This window comes from Antedon mediterranea, chromosome 8, assembly GCF_964355755.1.
Source record: "Antedon mediterranea chromosome 8, ecAntMedi1.1, whole genome shotgun sequence".
Lineage (NCBI taxonomy): Eukaryota > Metazoa > Echinodermata > Crinoidea > Comatulida > Antedonidae > Antedon > Antedon mediterranea.
In genome coordinates this window covers 12,849,645-12,870,637 of record NC_092677.1, presented here as the reverse complement: position 1 = coordinate 12,870,637, position 20,993 = coordinate 12,849,645, and the positions used below count along the sequence as shown (strand labels likewise).

Below are 20,993 nucleotides of genomic sequence, written 5' to 3'. Positions count from 1 at the left end.
GTGGTTCTGGTTTCTGGTTGGTTGAATATATATGTATGTATCAAATCTGTTATCGATAAAACTGGCATACGTACCTGTGCTTATAACGTCTGAATCTGTTCACGGACATTTTACGTTTGCTTTTGCGAATCAAGGATTTTCTTTTATGGACATTATTTAATTCTGGCGACAGATATTTGCAATTATTTGAATAATAAGACGCATAATTATCAGTACGGTAAGTTTTTTATTTAAAATAAAATCATTTTCAAATATTTTACAATATCGAATGATATCACATCTTATTCTTCTTCTACAGTAATTTGATCATTTTTATCAATCAATAACATAATAATCTCCCTCTTTTGACTCTTTTAATTTTGATTATTGCATTATATCAATAACGCATTTAATTTTCCATCAAAAGGCAAAGTACAACTAGAAATATGTTCATGTGGATGTATATTTGTTGATAAAGTAAGTAAAAATTTGTTTTCGAGATTTGAAGTATAATAATAGTTATATATAATAATCGTATAAAACATCTGTATATAAATCAACAAATCGATATTTATCGATATTTAAGATCGATATGTAACAGTAATATGTTATGCATCTCCGTTTATATGTAGCAATATCTGTATACTTAACGCATGGACTATTATAGAAAAAATGAATACCCTTGTATACACTGGACCTAAACTCTGGAATTCTCTTCCTTTATTTCTTAAAAAATCTCATAACTGTGCTTTATTTAAACGTCAATTAACTATTATTGGTTGAAGGTTCTTGGTAAATTCTTTTATTATTGATTCTTTTATTATTGATATATTTGGATATTTCTTAAATAATTTATATAATCTTTTTTTTTTCTTGTTATTTTAGTTTTAAACATGTTAAACTTATGTGTTATAGAAAAGATATTAGTTAAATTGTTTTTTGTTTTTTTTGGAGTTTCTAATTGTGTTATTTTATTTATATCTTATTTTTTGTTTTTGTTTTGAGGAGCCTATTCACCACAAGCTTTGCTTTCTTTTAGGCTCCTCCACTTTATATTTATATTTGTAAAGTGAAATAAATAAATGAAATGAAATGAAAATAGTTTTATACTTAATGCATGCATACGAATGTAATTCTATGAGGTATGATAATACTGTAAGAGTTTGTATACAATAATATTCTTTAATATTCGATTATGTATGAGCTTATTATCGTTACAGTTCAATCAATAAGGTAATTTAACGAACAAATCTAAATTAAAATACCATGGTTCGTATGATATCGATTGTAGCATAAGGTATTGTACATTTTGTCTTTATACGTGAATTTTAAGTACACGTATATATTTATATCATTTTGTTACGGGCTAAGTAATAAAAGCAATCAAACGTTTACAAGTCTAGGTTTAATTATTTGAAACTTTTATTTTAGATACAGTATTATGATGAGGATTGCAACAATATTTCATATGGTAGTAGGCATGTGCCTTGTTTCAAATGTAAGTTTAAACTAATATCTTTATAACCACCAGGCAGACTACTTCCACCTCGCCTAAAAGGCACGGTGCAAAAATACACATAAAAACTATATAACCTGAAATTAATTTCTTTTATTTTTAAGGTTTTTAGTAAGTTTCAATTCATTTTTATTTGATCAAACACAAAATGAAAAGATATTAAAATTCAACATGATCATAACAATATTTTTTAAGAGTTCAACATCAAGTTTTAAGTTTATTCTTTATTCCTATATTTCTAGATTTTAATCGTCCGAAGTTATTTTGATGAACCGTCAGATGGTGAGTAAACCATTATATCTTTACTGATGTGCCCAAATATGGTAGTGATATGGCATCATCATGTCCATATATGGGCACATCACATTTGTTTTTACATAAAGTTTGATAGTGTAAGAAAGAGCTCTAAGAAACATTATGTTCCACTTTATTATACAATTCATTTACCTGCAATAATAATAAAAACTTAAGCTAAAAAGTAGATTCTAAAATCGATAAGCGTAAAAAATCGTTTTCGTTCTCTCACAAATACATGTATATCTTTTTTTTTACTTCACTCTTTACACACGTGCTCAATTAAACAATAACTTGCCTACAATGATAAAAATGAATTATCATTATTATCTACCTCTGTTAGTATTTGCTATCATAAATTCGTTTTAACAATTATCAACAAAACTAGATCTTAACTCGTCTCCAATAAGACGAGTTTGGTTATCAGCACAAACGCAACAAAGAAAAGTTGTAATATCTTGAAATAAGAAATTAATGTCTTTAGGCCTAATAGTTTGAAACGTTTCTGCAATTGCGGCATTATTATTATTATTAACATTGATTAAGTTGTATCATTATTACTACTATCTTGGCAACCCAAATGTTTTTCGCGCTCTTGGATAGAGTTGATCATATCGAACAGATATGCCTAATTACTTGGTGATATTAACTTAAAAAAGGTTAATTACTTGATCAAAATTATGTATTGAACACATGAAAGCACTCCGGTTTATGACTATTAAAGAACACATTAGTTTCTAATTTATAATTTCTTTCTATTGTAATATTCCTGCTATTCAAGGGCGAATTATTTCAACGATAATGTCTAATCTGAATAAGATCGATTCACTTAATTCATCTAATCCAATGCCAAGTCCAGACTTTTGATAAATGACTTTTGTGTATGGGTGCGTGCGTCAGATACACGTAAAGCCTGTTTTCCGTTACCGAATTTATTCGCGCGAATTGAACATTAGTTATGATTGGTCGCTCATTTTTCAACGTCACAAAAATATTAATACGCATGCGCATTAATGAACATTTTTTATTTGCGCGCGAATAAATTTGTCTAGTCGAAAACCGGCTTAAATGGCGCATACTATGTTACTTTTTTTAGTTTACTTCTTCTATAATGGAGTGCGTTTTTTCGCAGCTATATTCAGTTTTCATGTGTTCATATAAGCTACGTTCAGACACCTAAATTTATAATATGTAAATTAATTATTACAATGTGATTTACATGTGTTTTTATCGTTCAGACTAAAGAGCAAAGCTTCAAACAAGTGGGGTTTTTTTTGTGCTTCGCAGGCGTTTTGCTTACTTTTGCCTACAAATACATTGTCTCATATTTGCCTCAACGGTGACATACGCCGCAACCGATGTGGCTTGAAATATTTTAGATTCGGTGTGAACGCGCCTTTAAATTCCACATCAAATTTGAGTGATTGTCTTAATACAAGTAATTAGGTTCAATTTTAGAAAACGTTCTATGAAAGGCGGTAAATTTCTATTCGATGATGACTTTTAACTAATATGGTCTTTTTATGTTATTACAGAATCGGAAAATATTAAGCTATTTATTTCATCAAACCAATCATCGCGAATTAATTCATTGTATCTAGGCAATCCACTCCAGGAATGTTGTTAATAAAAATCGAATGCAAAATACGTACAATATAGGGTAAATTAATTAAGGAAGTTATATTTTTCCTTGTAGTTAAAATTTGATATTACGACGTAATAAAAAATGTTTAATTTAAAAATATGATTTGTAAATTATTAACCGCAATTAAGCCAAGCATTCAGTATAATATAATATAAAATAACCAAATTACCGTGTTTAAACAAGAACAGGCGTATTCAGAATAACAACGAATTAATCATCGTTATTAAAATAGGCCTACGATAATTTAATAAGCAAATATTTCGGTCGGTCATTTAGTCTGTGTATTTTGCTCCAATGTTTAATCCAAGATTCAAGATTCCAAAAAGTGTATTGCTCCACTTAAAATTGAAATAATTCAGCCAATAAAAGAAAACAACAAGAAAAATACATCAAATTGCACAAACGCTATAGGCCAATGTTAAAATAATGTGAATGTTTCCATTTTAATCTTGTTATATTTGTTTTTTATATATTATTATTTATAATTGGCTCCACGCTATTGGATGCAATTGAAATAAAATAAATGTTTGTTTATGCCCTGTTTTAAGAAACGTTGCTCGTGATATAAACTTTTACTCTTATTGAATGTCTTTTCATCTTCATTGAATTCTATTTTCTATTCTATTAACATTAGTTATGATTGGTCGCTCATTTTTCAACGTCACAAAAATATTAATACGCATGCGCATTAATGAACATTTTTTATTTGCGCGCGAATAAATTTGTCTAGTCGAAAACCGGCTTAAATGGCGCATACTATGTTACTTTTTTTAGTTTACTTCTTCTATAATGGAGTGCGTTTTTTCGCAGCTATATTCAGTTTTCATGTGTTCATATAAGCTACGTTCAGACACCTAAATTTATAATATGTAAATTAATTATTACAATGTGATTTACATGTGTTTTTATCGTTCAGACTAAAGAGCAAAGCTTCAAACAAGTGGGGTTTTTTTGTGCTTCGCAGGCGTTTTGCTTACTTTTGCCTACAAATACATTGTCTCATATTTGCCTCAACGGTGACATACGCCGCAACCGATGTGGCTTGAAATATTTTAGATTCGGTGTGAACGCGCCTTTAAATTCCACATCAAATTTGAGTGATTGTCTTAATACAAGTAATTAGGTTCAATTTTAGAAAACGTTCTATGAAAGGCGGTAAATTTCTATTCGATGATGACTTTTAACTAATATGGTCTTTTTATGTTATTACAGAATCGGAAAATATTAAGCTATTTAATTCATCAAACCAATCATCGCGAATTAATTCATTGTATCTAGGCAATCCACTCCAGGAATGTTGTTAATAAAAATCGAATGCAAAATACGTACAATATAGGGTAAATTAATTAAGGAAGTTATATTTTTCCTTGTAGTTAAAATTTGATATTACGACGTAATAAAAAATGTTTAATTTAAAAATATGATTTGTAAGCTATTAACCGCAATTAAGGCAAGCATTCAGTATAATATAATATAAAATAACCAAATTACCGTGTTTAAACAAGAACAGGCGTATTCAGAATAACAACGAATTAATCATCGTTATTAAAATAGGCCTACGATAATTTAATAAGCAAATATTTCGGTCGGTCATTTAGTCTGTGTATTTTGCTCCAATGTTTAATCCAAGATTCAAGATTCCAAAAAGTGTATTGGTCCACTTAAAATTGAAATAATTCAGCCAATAAAAGAAAACAACAAGAAAAATACATCAAATTGCACAAACGCTATAGGCCAATGTTAAAATAATGTGAATGTTTCCATTTTAATCTTGTTATATTTGTTTTTTATATATTATTATTTATAATTGGCTCCACGCTATTGGATGCAATTGAAATAAAATAAATGTTTGTTTATGCCCTGTTTTAAGAAACGTTGCTCGTGATATAAACTTTTACTCTTATTGAATGTCTTTTCATCTTCATTGAATTCTATTTTGCCGTTTCTCAATACAACATTGGTCTTATTTTATTTTTAGATTTCCATGAAATAACGAATGGTGTTCTTGTTGTGGACACAGATTGCCCCGTCATTTGGTATTTGGACATATCAAATGAATCATCACTATCAAATGAATCACTAATATATGATACCAACAATTCATCATTTTTACCATGTGCTGTTAATGTCACCACCGGATGTATTCTAAACCAAACATACATTGAAGAAATGTACGTTGAAGGTGGCTATGCTGTACGAATCATCTCAAAATGTAATGGGTTTTTCGAAAACACTGTTTTCGTTGACGAATATTCTCGCGAATGGCAAAACCTGATTGCGGTTTTTTACATGACAGAATCAGTAAAGTTTAGTGACGATTTGGACATACAAGTTATAGGACCTAACGCGTTCATGTTTGACGTGAATGGTAACATTTCTATCAGTGTTACTATAAATATAAATGGAGAAAATGGCGACAATGACGATAACTATGCTGGCGGTTATGGAGGTATGATTAGAAATTATCTTTTTTCCAAAAATATCTTTATTCCAAGTCGACAAAATACACCTTGATTTGCTATTAAACTAGTAATTGTTAAAGACATTGTGAAATAATAATGTTTTATCGTGTTAATACCAAGTATTGCTGTTCACTCAGTCTGGTAGAATGTATTTAAATTAACTTTCATCACTGTGATTAAAATGTGATTTATAGAACAAAAGAAAGCAAAATATAAAATGAACTTTTATTTTAATACAGCTGTATGGAAAACGACGCAAACTGTAGTTCAGCCGAGCCTACCAGCACCATTTTTTTGTTGGTCCAAAACAAAAAATAAGTTTAACAATTTATCATATAATATTTTATCGCTTAAAAGGTGAATATGGTGGTCCAGGTGAAGGCGGTGCTTCCGGTGACCCGTTGTTTCTGGCTAACATTCCGTCTGGGGGAGGCTTTGGTGGAACCGGTGGCGCCAGTTTCTCGTATATTGACGGTAGTGTATCGTACGTATATGGTGCTGAATACGCTTATACTCAAACGTTAATTGGAGGAAGCGCTGGTGAGTTTATAGTATATGTATAGTTAAAATCAACTATTAATGGATTAACTACTGCAATGAAAGCTAAAAAGTACAACAAATTATGCAAACTTTGTTTTAAAGGAGGAGAATGGTCCGAGCAAGGTACATCAACAGCAGGCGAAGGTTCAAGCGAAGGTCTATATACACATAATAGATTACGTGGTGGCGGAGCTATGCAAATAACAGCCAGCAATTCCATTTTCATCGGTAAGTTTGTAAATGTAATATGTTTGTCTTTCCTTCCCTTTTCTTTCTATCTCTCTTCCCACTCTCTTAGCCTGTTTCTATTTCACTCTCCTTTTCCTCTCTTTTTAGTGGAATTCAAGTAACGGATTGATTAAAGATAAATTAGTTAATAAATTACTTTATATTATGAATAGGCCTAAACAATTATATTTTGTTTATTTATATTTAATAAAGATTCTTCATTGAGTGCTAACGGCGAGAATGGCCAAATTGAAGATTATGTTAATTGTAAAGGTGGCGGTAGCGGCGGTATGATACAACTAATAGCAGACACAGTAAGATCGATGTGTGTGTGTGTGTGTCTTTTCTGTAAAAATAAAATCTTTTATATTTAAATAATTTGTTTCCTGCCAAAAGCTATTGTAAATAAATGTTCCTGTGTCACGTCACAGAATTTTCCTATATATTGGACATAAAAAATATAGTTCCGTGCCATCGGTTACTGTATAGGCTATTTAGGCCTGGTCTCTTAGTAAACATTCTGAAAATAGGAACAAAATATTGCAAAGTAACATGTACCAAAAGTTCAAATACAAACCAATTACTGTTAACATTTTAAAATCTTACATACATTTTTAAAATGCGGTATCTATGAGTTCATAATTTATTAATTTCATTCATTATTGATTTTGTTTAGATTATACTTGGAAAGAGTGGATATCTAAATGCATCTGGTGGTTCTAGTTCTTACGAACATCAAAATAAAAGTTTTTACTGTGGTGGAGGCGGTGCAGGTGGTGTTATTAGATTGTTTTATTTGGATTTACAAGTGGACGATCTTCATCTGCAAACTGATGTATCGGGCGGCATAGGGAATGATACGGGTGAAGATGGTATTATTCATACCAATTTTACAGGTTAGTCACTTAATACATGAATGATTAATTATATTCTTTAATTTTGATGAAAATGAATGACATTTTTACCTAACACACTACTAGTATAATAAACAAATTTAATTAATTAAATGACAATCAATCCATTATCTGTATTATATTATGTCCATATGAAAATATCACATGCGGGGCTGTATTATGGTATGTTATCGTTAGGGCTTATTGCCGATGGTAGGCGTCATATGTGACACTGTATCACAGCATTTGCCCATGATAATTGTTCAAATTATAGATCAAGTACTGAAAATCGGCTGAATGACACCGGAAGCGGTCTATTATTATTTAGACTATAGAGTAATCCATATTTCTTGCATCCTTCTAATATTCTTTTAGTTCCACGCAAGTTCTTCTCGAATTTGCGAATATCATTGACAAATTTATTGCAGGATCGTACAAGAACGTTGGCGTATACTCGTCTGTTGGCATGACGTTTGGTACAATTATTGCGGGTGATCAAGAAGACGAAACTACTACAGAGAAAAGATTAACAGCCATCACAAACTACCACCAACCACATGCCAGCCACCAACCACCGACCAATTACCAATCCCCACCACCACCACCACCACCAAGCTCACGAGACCCACCGTTGCATACTGATAATATTAGTGGAAGTGTAACACGTAAGTTTGTTTTGTGCGGGGTACCGTATGTTGTTGTTGTATAATGCATAGCAGGTATGAGGCTGTGCATGAAATCATTAAAATAATGTGACTGTCGTGGTCATATTAATTTTTTCAGCCCCTCCTGGTAATAATGGCACCAGACCAGATGATAGTAAAATGAACGAGCATGAAAAGATAAAAGAATCAACTATGGAGGTGAAGAACAAGATTGCGGATAAACCACCTTCTGAGCTTAGAAGCAAACATGAGAAGACTGAGTTTGTTGAGGTTCAGTTGTGATATATTTCTTTTATAATAGTTGAAAAAAATTGGAAGTTAATATTACACTTAATTGGGAAGAAGTTGGTATTAGAAGTGGTTTCGTATTCGATATTTCAATATTTCTTTTTTTTATCTCTTACTGCATTAATTCTTACTGCATTGATGTTCATGAAAACTTTATTTGAAAAAAATCATTGACTTCAAACTACACTTTAGATATTGTCTGGTCTTTCTGTTATCAATCAATAAACATTGAAAACTGTGTAATATAAAGAATGAACACAATTTATGCTTGAAGTAAGTGGCGACATTATTTTGTTAATATCAAGTTAGTCTTTCTAAAAGAATACGATACAATAAAAGGCATTTTTTGGCTTTCCAGGATGTTGTTGATGACTTCGATTCAATAGTAAATGAAACAGATACGGTAATGTTTCTTTCTTTATATTTCTTATTTTCTTATTATTATATAAAATCGTGTTTTAAATTATCATCTAGAATGGAAAAAAACGAAATTCAAATAAGTAACGAGTAAGTTAACGACAAGTAAAAATCGAATTGCCATTACGATTAAACGGAAATGAACAGAGAAACAATAAAACAGATATTTGGCAGACAGTCAAAAAAAGTATATAAATATAAAGAGAAGTATTGTTTGTTTTCTCTAAGAGTTCCTCTGATGATTTAAGTACTTTGATATACGAAATTGAGGATACGGTATCACTTTTGGCAAATAGTATCAAAGACGCTTCGAATGAGACCATCACAATCACTGCGTCGTGTGTTGGATTTGGTAAGTATGTCCACATCTCGAGTTGTTGCTGAATTGTTTTTGTTTACTGAAAATTGTTGTTGCTGAATTCTTTTTGTTGTTGAATTGTTGCTGGTGAATTGCTGTTGTTGGTGAATTATTGTTGGTGAATTGTTGTTATTGTTGAGTATTATTGTTGCTAATTTGTTGTTTAGTTGGTGAATTGCTGTTGTTGGTGAATTGCTGTTGTTGGTGAATTGCTGTTGTTGGTGAATTGTTGTTATTGCTGAGTATTATTGTTGCTAACTTGTTGTTGCTGAATTGCTGTTGTTGCTGAATAGTATTGTTGCTAACTTGTTGTTGCTGAATATTATTGTTGATGCTGAATTGTTGTTCTTTCAGTTTTAGACGAACACACTCACTGCACTGAATGTTTCATTTGTTAAGTATCTTTACAAAATCGTTGTTTTAATTATATCAAATTTTTCAACTTTTAGATGTGATAATATCGGTAGATAATGGGTTGGTGTACGAAGGCTCGGTTCATCAAGCAAATCAAGTGCGCGTTGACATTCCCAAAACGGCTGTTGCAGACAACTTTACAGGTTACTGTTATATACATGGTTTCCATCTAGGCATCGTTTAAAGAATTTAAGTTTTACGTTCAAATAATCTTGTTCTGGTTTTATTACGTTGATATTTTTTTATGAATTTTATTTTTAATTTTCACTTGTTTTAAAGATGATATTGCGATATCTCACGTCATATATTCAGAGTTTGGTCATAATCTTAATGCGTTACTGGAAACAGGAGAAGAGTGAGTCATACCATACACTTTATATTTTTGATGGCATACTGATTAGCTATGTTAAACAAAAACATTCTTACATTACGTTACCATTTAGTTTTATCATACCAGCACATCTCTCTGATCATACAGTTAGGATAGATAGGATGAACTATGCCAAATTATAAAATGATGATAATAGCAGTTATCAAATAAAACAGAAATCCATCTCAATATTGGTGAAAATGAATAGAATGAACAGAGTTTAATAACCTATGCTCTACCATTTGCTATATTTATGCACAGTAGACAAACAAGATGATTAATGATGATATTTACCCATTCAAACCTTTATTAAAATTGTACAATTTGTAGGAATGAAACGTACACTGTAAACGGACGGATGATATCTATCACTGTTCAGTTGGATAATGAAGAACCATTGATTTTTGACGAACCTATAGAAATTGTGTTCGAAAACTTGGATCAGGTAAAGAATAATTTATATTCGATGCAATATTCTTTCAAACCTACTAACAAAAAATACTATTATGATTATCATTAAGTATAATATTAAATTACAATCATCTTTTATTTCCATATTGGCCCGGATATTAAATACAATATTATACATTTACCATACTATCATCAGAGACAATACCAGCGTGTACAAATACGGATAACAATGCGATTTGTACGCGCGCGTCGTCTTTTTGTTGCTTTGTATCAAGAAGATTGTTGTTGGCTGATTTAATACAACATTGTATTCATTTCTTATATTAATAACAAGTTTAATCGAGATTTTTAAAATCATTTTTACGTAGGATGCAACAGAATCAGGAACTCATTGTGTTTATTGGAAATACAACGAAACGTAAGATAACTCATAAACATGTATTTTAACTGTATGTGTTTATTTATTTTGTAACACGTTATAGAAGTATCTTGCTATTTTCGTTCGTGTTTAATCTTGATATTTTGCTTTTGTACAAAGTTGTGTTTTCACCTTTTAAATATAAAAGAAAATGACAAGATCTCTTTATGAATTGACATTTCTTGTTAATCTAAACTAAAAGATGGTTGCAGGATATAAGAGAACAGAATCATATTGTCTCATTATGAACTTTTGTATTGATTTAACAAGCGTACCCAATATTATCAATAACATTCAGGTACTCAGCAGAAGGGGTGTGGTCATCAGATGGATGCAATGTCAGTAAAGTGAATCGAACCCATACCACGTGTCACTGTTACCACTTAACCAGCTTTTCTATTCTTCTACAAGCCACTGATGTACAGGTAGAGTAGGCCTAACTTACCTGTCATATTTTTTTTAATCTTTTATTTTAAGTTATAATATATATTTGTATTTAATAATAGTGGTATTCCTATCCGGTAAAGCGCTTAGGCCTATTTTCCTATAGGACCTAGTTCGAATCAATTGGTGATTATATTGCGTATTATGCAAAAAACGCCTATCGTTTGCGTAGATACGCAAACCAGTCCGAGACACGCCATAAATCATGTACAAAATAGTTGTATATTAAGATATATATGTGATTTCATTTATTTTAGATTGGTGATGTGAATGAGGCCGCATTGAGTATAATAACATACGTTGGACTTTCACTGTCTTTATTCGCTTTAATTATAACTCTTATTATAATGATAGTTTACTTCAAGTAAGTGGCATATTGATATTAGTATGAATAGCAACGAAAGTGAGTTGACCAATCACAAGCGACAATTCTTCTACTTTACGCTTACGTCCTTGCATTGCGTCCTAGTGGAAACCAAGCTTTAGCAGAACTAATGCAAATAATAAAGAAAATGAACTCTTTTACTAAACCCCGATGAATTAGCTCATTGAAAAATAAAATTGTAAAATGATACTTCCAATGTTCAAACTATTAAGTTGCTATAGATACTAATATTGAAGACACTTAAAATCTATTAGCTTAATTACATGGTGGACCTAAAGACAACAATCCAATTTAGATAATGTGTAGGTAACGTGTGATATAAATTTGATCGTTTTCCCCAAGTATTAGGTAAATATTGTCTAAATTTAGTAATTTCCATAATGTCCTTGGAAATTGTCTATTGAAATTGTAACTTTAATTAAGGAACATGTAACTTGATAATACCACAATCAGGTATAACTTTCCTCCATGGTATCAACATCATCGTCATCATTTATCATCATCAATATTATTATTGCTGATAATGATATTGTCGTTTCAGACGATTGAATTATGAATGCACGTCGATTCACATCAACCTCGTGATCGCCTTGATAATAGCAGATTCATTGTTTCTATTTGGAATCGAGCAAACCGATGATAAAGTAAGCGCATATCAAATAAATATGTATAATAGATGACAATTAAGTTAATTAAAATAATCCCAGTATATAACATATTTTTGGGATGATACCATAGTTCCGCAAATGTATATTAAAGTAATTAAAATTTCCTTTACACTTTTTCCCGTTCAGAATGTGTGCACTGGTATCGCCATTTTCATGCATTATTTCTTCCTTGTGGTGTTCATGTGGATGGCGGTGGAAGCGATGCATATGTACAGTAAAGTACGCAATTTGAATCAACGATCGAAGAGACATTTCAATGTTTACTACCCAATAGGATGGGGTAAGCATTTTTTTATCTTGCAAAAGTATAGCGATAACATTGCATTTAAACGGTTGTTTTAGCCGCTTTATGTTTTTATCTAGAAGTAGAACCTCTCCTCTGGGACATTCCAATTCAAGGGAAACTCCTATTTAATCGAAAATTTGCTGGGTCTCAAATGTGTCCTTTTATAATAGGTACTAAGTAATAGGACATTTTGTGTACATATATTTTATTTTCTGATATCCAGTATCTATTTGATAGGAGTTCCTGCAATCATAGTGATTATAACCATGGCTGTAAGACTTGAGGGCTACGGTACGGATACTGCATGTTGGCTGGCCATTGATAAGGGCACAGTCTGGGCCTTTATTGCCCCAGTTATAGCCATTATATCGGTATGTATGGATTTGACCTCTGATTGGTCAATAGTTGAGTGACGTTGTAACTAATGCTTCGCATTAAATATACACATTGACTATGAGTAGGATAAATTGCCAACAGAATTCCGGGACAATTTTCTTTAACTTTCGAACATTTAAATAATTAACCGTAAAATGTTTTTATACGCCTACAAGAATGTACTATACTTATTATATTTTGAGCGTTTTATTGCATGTTATAATAACCTGTTAACATGACAGTTACATTGTGTTTTTCTTTCAGTTAAATACAATGTTTATTGCAATTGTCCTAAAGACATTCACTAATGTGAAGTCAATCAAGTCGAAGCCAAAAAGAGAACAAATACGGTAAAAGTTTGATTTATTTGAAATAAAGTAGAGAGAGCAAGATATGGGGGCGTGTTTAAAACCTTTTACTTTGGACCAGACAAACATTTGGTTCGTTACTTCGCGTTTATATCATACGAAATCTGGACGGACTTTTACGTCAAGACTGACCAATTCACACTCTGTCCACTGGTAAAGTGGAGACAAAAGTCAAAATGTTTATGAGAATACTTTTTTTCAGATAAAATGAGCATTTTATCTACCTTTGTAAATGTTTACCGTTTTCCATGTATTTGTATCTACACAGACGTACGTTACGCGCAGCCGTAGTTTTACTGCCTATATTCGGACTAACATGGGTATTCGGTTTGATCACGTTTAACAAAGACACGTTGTTCTTTCAATACTTATTTGCTATATTCAATTCACTTCAGGTAAGCCTCGTATATCTGAGTTTTATGTTTAAAAACTTCAGTAGTATAATATGATATGAGAACCTGTGGCCGTATTAATTCACCAGACTTAGGCCTACCCTTAAAATTAAAAACAAATCTCCTATGTAACTACTGGATACAATTTAAGGGAAAAATATATTGAGGTAAGTGAAATACTTAATCTTTAAGGAAAATATCTCACTTTAGTGTGATTGGTGAATACGGCCACTGGTCTCCTAAAACAACGTCCAAATTCGCTCCGTATATAGTTATGTAACGCGTACCGTTATGTTATATTACGTACTATAATATAGTACAATATGTTGACTGTGATGAATGCAATTTATAGCCCTATTTTGAATAAATCTAAATTGAATTTCTCGTTTTTAGTAATAATGTAACACATTTCAAAATTGTATCATTTCAGTTAAAGTATACGGTAATACTAATAGCGCCTTATTGTATTACGACCATTATAATACAACTCTATTTTTTTAAGTTTTGTCATTTTATTATACTATCATTCTAGGGATTCTTCATCTTCTTATTTCATTGCTGTTTCAACGGCGAAATTAAAAACATTTTTTGTAGTCGTTGCAAGAAGGTCGACAATACTTTTCTAGTAAGGTTTGATTTTATTTAAATTTGGAGCGAAATCCAGAGATCTTCAAAAAGTACTGATTATATAATATAATGTAGACCTATCACATTTTATTTCATGTGTTTTAATAACACTGTAATACAGTCAGATCTAAAGAGAACCTTATATAAATTCATAGAATTGCATTGACGTCATTTTAACATCAAATAGTTTGTTGTAAAAATTACCTTAAATGTGCTTATAATAATAAAATCTTTATTTTTCAATGGAAAAAATCATTCACCAGAAAGGTGTTCTTACACGAGGCCACTATAACATTGTAACACAAAGTATTAAAATTAAAATCAAGATTAAAATAAAAACAAATTATCAAAAATATATTTTTTCATTTGTAGGGTCACTCTAAAAGTAGTGGATCAAGAACTACACAAGGTAACTTCCAATATTTCTCAATTGCATATAATTTACTTACTTACTTACTTAGTCCGGGACATACCCGAATGACTAGATTCCTCCATAATTTCCTATCTGCCATTGTGACAGCCTGTTCCTCTCTCTGTATACCAGTGTCCGTCTCCAGTACATCAATGTACGAGAGCTGGCTTTCCTTGTTTTGCAAATCCATGTTTTGGCTGCAACAGCAGAACATCTGAAATCATTTCCTCTTCACTGCGAAGACAGTGTCCAGCAAATGCCAGTCTTCTTCTTATTGTTTCTGTTTTTTTGGTATGGCCAAAGAGCCATATAGTACTGCATACATTTTAGTATATTTATAATATTTTGTATTCTTTAGTTACCGATTTATTTACGTTTTCCTTTTAAGTGGTACCAATGACCACAAGCCAACATTAGGCCTATGTTGAACGATTTAATGATGGCCTACGTTGATGCCAAATGTAGAAGAATGTAAACCAACTGGTCTCTATTGATATTCTATGAGGTAGAGCTATATCAATACTCACGCAGATTTCATTATCTACCACACTGTAACATAACAGGAACCAGCTCCGGAGTGGCAAAGCTGTGGGTTTCAGATTTAAAGAGGGAGGTAGATAATAAGTTGTTCTTGCCTGTGTCTTTCTTACGATGTCTGAAGCATATGAAACAAGTTGTGAAACAAACCATACCAGTATTGTACAGTACTGTATGTGAAAAACTACAAGAACGTATTGGGTCCTGTGGTAGAACCTGCAACTGAAATAGCCTACTACTATTTTCAATTCAATATACCACACCCATTAATTAACATTCTTCGGTTCAGTGAAAAGTGACATGGACAGAGATTTTACGTCATTTTATTACATTACTAAAGTTACGTGCATAGTACTGTATAGAAACAATTAAATTATAGTATTTTTCTGCTGTTATTTAACTTTGCACATGGTTCAATAGAACAGCACTACAACAGAACATACAAATACCAGGGTTCAAATCATTTTACCCTCATCTTCAGAATTAATCTAACCTCCAAAAAGAGATATTGTACTCTTAGTCATGGTATATTTTTTAGGTATATAAAATTTACCTACAAAAATCTATTCCTGAGATATATATATATTACACATAGTAAAATCTCATACTTTAAACATTAAAGATCACTTACAATCACAATAGATGATCTCGTCATTGTGTATCACCTAATAATAATAATAATTAACGGGTAGAGTAACACATATTTAGAAAATGCTGTACTGTAAGTGATTTTAACAATAGGATGTCCCCTGGCAATGCATGCTAACAGCCTGGGTCCATCCCTAAAAATGGGCATGGAAGGTAAGTTGAGATGGATTGAATGACTGTAATGGTTATTACCATTAGGAAAACATTCTTTGGTTAATTGTGTCCTGATTATCCTTAATTACAAAGAGCATTTTATTCAACAAAACAGATACTTGTAAATCATTAATTATAATTAAAATTACAACATCATCATATTTGTTTTAGAGCTTGGGTATGGGTTTGTAGTATTGGAAATCTATGCCCTTCTCTAATGTTACACGCATTATTTGTCCATGTAAGTTCTCTTCAACCAGTCTCATAAATGCCTTCGCCACAAGTGCAACTCTACAAATTAATTTATAATTAGATTGAATTGAACTACAGTTGTACCAGTTATATATATTTAAAAATAGATTGAAAATAGATTGAAAATACAGAGAATGTCCTGTGGCCATATTCACCAATCATACTAAGGCTAAGGGACAGGTATTTAAAATTTAAGCATATCCTAGTTTTAATACCACTTAAGTGAAATCTGAAGAACTTAAAGTGAATATGGAGATTTTAAAAGTCAGTGAGTAGAAACAAAAACGAAAAAGGGTCGAAAGTTTGAAAAATGCTTTAATTTTTAACTTACGGTAATAAATCAAGATGATTCCGTATTTCTTGAACTCTAGCCTTAGATGCATTCATTGTTGATTTGTTGATTATAGCTGTGTCTGTGAATGCTGGACACAGTGCATTTATTCTGATTCTATTACTTACCAATTCATCATCATACAACTAGACAAGATTGGAAAAAATAAAATAAGTTTTTAAGAAAACATGGACAAACAAGAGGGTGCTATTAATATGTCAGATAGTACATACTATTAAAAAAAATAAAAATATAGAGGGTGCTATAAAAAGGTCAGAAAGAGGGCGCTATTTAAAAAATACAAATACCAAGCATCAGCATTAGTTACAATGGGTATCTTTTAAAACAAAATAAAATATTCCTTTTATCATCTATCACAAATTAAAATTATATTTACCCCCAGGCATCTGGTAAGGCCAACCACTCCGTATTTGGTTGCAGTATACACTGGAGCATATGGTGCATGTAATAACCCTATAAAAAATATCATCTACATAAAACATTTCTAGTCTCTTCTCAGCAGGATGGGGGGGATATTGTCCAGTATTAGGTAAGTAAAGCACGTAATAGACCATATATATATTTCTAGAGAGCCTATTAATAATTGTATTAATAATGTGTTTATGCCAAACTGATAAGCTCATTCAATATAAATCTGTATGTGACAAAATGTGATGTGTCCATATATTGGACACAATAATGTTATGTCACTACCATATTTGGCACATCATAGTGTAGAAAGAGCTTTAGATTTATAAATCTAGTCTCTAATTTACCTGCCATAGATGCTACATTAATAATGACCCCTCCTTGACCTCCATTGACGTGTGACATGTGTTCTTGGGCAAGAAATGTACCCTGGATGACAGCAGTCTAATTATAAGAAGAATCATTTTAATTAACTGTGTTCAGTGTCACTTTATATGGAGTCACTCCTGCTTTAATTTATTTGTATACAAATATTATATCTAATGGTTTGTGAAACTTGGTTGAATCAACCTTCTCAAATTCAGAAGTGCACTCAAGAACTACATCTCCTCCCTTCCCTAGATAAGAAGGGTCGTAGCCACCAGTATGGTTGGTAAGGTTTCAACCTGACCACTTTCTCACAGAGGCCTTTGACAGTCCAGTCGCTTGAACAGAGATTTTTCTCTTTTCTTGCAGAAATTGGTGCTACATCACTATCTGATCATTTTGCTCTGCCAGCAGTGTAAATTTGATGCCATGAAAAAAGACCTCAAATTATTTCTCTTTTTTTGTTAATCCAGATGAAGCATATTAGTATTGAAATAAATAGATAAGGAAACCAGTTACCAAATTAATTTTTAGCATCATCTCCCACTTCTTCTCGTCCCCAACACCGGCATTGTTGACAACAATATCAATGCGGTCATACGTCAACTTAGTTAATATAAAAGCACCTACAAATGTTTAATATTGATGTTTACATGATGCAAAACTGGTTTATAATTCAAGGTTGAACTATACATAGAAAAAGTGAGTCAGCATCACCTGCACATTGGTATATGGTCTTGTTTTGAATTGATGATAAACCATTCATTAGAAGGGGAGGATCCAGGATTTTAATATAGGGGGGTGGGGCCTCAGACACTAAGTATTTGAACCACAGGTCGGTTCGATAAAATGGTACCTCTCACTAGTCTAGTTGGCCCGGAAATGACACATGTCTCGCATGCAGCAATTAGCAAAACTATCATACTTTATCTGGCCGGTAAACACAGTGACATAACATTTGTCTGCATATATATATATATATATATATGTATGTTCTTTGTATGGGAACCATCGATCATTTTTCACACAGACGGTGATAGTTTTATTGTGATTGGCATTCAATGCGTAGTCAGTATTTTATCTATTTTTTAAATACCGGTAGTTACAATTTAGGAGCCTAAATCCACCCTGGCAAAGTTATACAAATTACTTAAAGTAACTCTCTACTTTTTAATTTTTCTGCATCTGTAACATCACAGTATATATACACAGCCTTGTCTTTTCCGTATGTCTCTTGAAATTTCTTGGCTGTCGCCTCCCCTTTGCTGCGCTGCACGTCAACAATTGCAATGCCCTAAAAAAGTGGGGACCTTGAGTATTCCACATTATATAATTTATATCAAGATACTGTAGGCGAGAACAGTAAATGTAAAAGACACATTTTTAAAACAGATATATCCTTGCTGTTGGTAAAACCTAATAATCATTATTATATTAGATAAAATACATTTTAATATTCTAGAGATCCAGGAGATGGGTAAAATAATATTGTAATTTAAATCACACACACCCAATTTGACCCTTGGAATTGTTATCATCTTCATGGCCAAACAACCAGGTCATATCAGTAAGAGTTTATGAAATAAATAAATACATCATATCATTTAATGGTTCCCCGGAATGGTTCGTTTATGAAAATTAGGCATTATATTTTTATATCTTTTATATTATAAACTAATCCACAATGACAAATATAGCAAATTACGGTGAAATGTAAAGCTAACAATTTGAATTATATTGTGGATGAAAAAATGTACCATTGCCAATTGGCATGTTAATACTGTATATTACAGTCTCTCTTACTAGGAACAAACACATTACACTTTGTTTTTGGCACAAGCCTACAAGACCGTGCACAAACGCTCCCACCCTGGCCTTAAGTTAGTGCATACTTACCCTAGCATTTTTCTTTAAAAGTTCCTCGGCGAAAGCTTTACCTAGCCCTTCAGCTGCACCCGTAATTAATGCTACTTTATCTTCAACGTTCATATTGACATTCTAATTATTAATACTGTACTTTAAAACAGTCAATATCGAAGAAGAGGCGATAAGCGACGATAATGACGGGTGTTTTCGTCGAGTGTCTTAACTTAAAAGTTTTGTAATTACCCCCTCTATCGGCCTTATAACATATTCTTTGATAACATACACCGTGAATACTAAGATTTGTACTTTACACTATGACGTAATACCAATAATAATACACAGGTAACTAGTTTGTAGTATTATAGACATATCTCTTTTGTAAACAGGATACCACTTTTTTTTTTTTGAGAAATTTCAATAAAAGTATAAATAGTGTACACCACCAATGCGACAGCGGATTCAAGTACAGTAGGCCTACTAATTGCATTAACCCGCCTCTGTGAAATACCTTGAGGATGGAGGATTCATCCATGATTCATCGAGGATATTCAATTATATCCTAATAAATTAATAAAAGACAACAATTGTCAGAAGGCGATAGCCTTGTCTGTACCTTGCTGACCAAATTTCGTCTATCCATTCTGTTTGGGCGGGAGGGGATTTCCCTGGTGAAAAGTAGTCATAACAAACAGCGTGGACGTAACATCCCATCGTAAAGAAACAACGCAACGAAACGGAAAATCTCCTTCCCGCGGTGCCAATTAGTCCTTCGCTTTGTTTGACAACTTAATTTTAAAATTCTAAACACATCCGATATTTAAAGATGTATTGTTCCCCAAAAACATGAAAAATGAAAATTAATTAAATCAGACTTTGAATAAGGTTATTTTGTAGTTATATAAAGGTACAGTAAATCACTTCCGTAGAAAAAACCGAAAATGTAATTAATTAACCAAAAACCCATTGGCTGGCAGCCAATGTGACTATTTTCTGCTTTAATTATTTTTTTTTCAGGTAAATACATAATTTTTTTTTATTCTAATTTTTGGTCAAAGTAACATTAAAATGGCATATTCAACAAAAATTGTTTAAAGAATTTTTTTTTTCAGGGGGACAATATATCTTTAATATTTATGACTCTGATATCTAGTTATTTAAGAATTTTTTGTTGTGGTTTTCCCCGTTGTTTTTACCAATTTTATAATCGAACCCGGGGTTAGATTATTACAATATCGCCGGAAGTGAATAACAAAACAAATGTGCCATATTCAAAATAATACAATTTTAATCATTTTAAGAACCTATTATCTGCTTGAATTGTGAGTCATTAAAATGACAATAGAAACTCCCTTACTATCAATACGGCTCTCTTACGTGACTAAGTCTTTATGGAATGCCTTTTGAAACACCCATGATATACTAGGCCTATAGTTGTGCGTAAAATAAATGTAAAAACATTAAAAAAACTCACAATTAATTGTTTGAAATGTAATATTTATACATTATTATTATATAAAAATAAAGAAACTACTAATAGTAATACCAATGTGAAACGT

General features: G+C 31.7%; 2 protein-coding genes across 2 annotated transcripts; one reads left to right on the top strand and one right to left on the bottom strand.

Moving 5' to 3' along the window:
• Nucleotides 1-5,992: 5,992 nt before the first annotated feature.
• Nucleotides 5,993-15,329, top strand: LOC140057627 (adhesion G protein-coupled receptor E3-like). The gene is made up of 23 exons (XM_072103343.1): nt 5,993-6,044; nt 6,254-6,436; nt 6,539-6,664; nt 6,878-6,978; nt 7,341-7,560; nt 7,986-8,222; nt 8,341-8,492; nt 8,869-8,913; nt 9,156-9,279; nt 9,735-9,842; nt 9,979-10,054; nt 10,400-10,514; nt 10,849-10,898; nt 11,197-11,323; nt 11,600-11,706; nt 12,269-12,371; nt 12,522-12,675; nt 12,919-13,052; nt 13,321-13,406; nt 13,693-13,819; nt 14,349-14,441; nt 14,816-14,852; nt 15,244-15,329. The coding sequence occupies exons 1-23, from the start codon at nt 5,993-5,995 to the stop codon at nt 15,270-15,272; spliced, it is 2,586 nt and encodes an 861-aa protein (XP_071959444.1). The 3' UTR covers nt 15,273-15,329.
• Nucleotides 14,587-19,646, bottom strand: LOC140057428 (15-hydroxyprostaglandin dehydrogenase [NAD(+)]-like). The gene is made up of 7 exons (XM_072103082.1): nt 19,468-19,646; nt 18,739-18,865; nt 18,091-18,197; nt 17,553-17,649; nt 17,174-17,250; nt 16,777-16,922; nt 14,587-16,484 (listed from the first exon to the last, which is right to left on the bottom strand). The coding sequence occupies exons 1-7, from the start codon at nt 19,558-19,560 to the stop codon at nt 16,361-16,363; spliced, it is 771 nt and encodes a 256-aa protein (XP_071959183.1). The 5' UTR covers nt 19,561-19,646; the 3' UTR covers nt 14,587-16,360.
• Between the last annotated feature and the right edge of the window lie 1,347 nt (nt 19,647-20,993).

Bases quoted from the DNA above. Each gene is read 5' to 3' on its own strand.
- LOC140057627 (XM_072103343.1), top strand. From the start codon at position 5,993: ATGTTTTATCGTGTTAATACCAAGTATTGCTGTTCACTCAGTCTGGTA. The intron at 10,055-10,399 runs GTGAGTCATACC...TACAATTTGTAG, and splicing joins TTACTGGAAACAGGAGAAGA to GAATGAAACGTACACTGTAA. The intron at 13,053-13,320 runs GTATGTATGGAT...TTTTTCTTTCAG, and splicing joins CAGTTATAGCCATTATATCG to TTAAATACAATGTTTATTGC.
- LOC140057428 (XM_072103082.1), bottom strand. From the start codon at position 19,560: ATGAACGTTGAAGATAAAGTAGCATTAATTACGGGTGCAGCTGAAGGG. The intron at 18,198-18,738 runs GTAGAGAGTTAC...AAACATTTGTAG, and splicing joins AGATGCAGAAAAATTAAAAA to GTGCTTTTATATTAACTAAG. The intron at 16,923-17,173 runs GTAAATATAATT...AATCTTGTCTAG, and splicing joins GCCTTACCAGATGCCTGGGG to TTGTATGATGATGAATTGGT.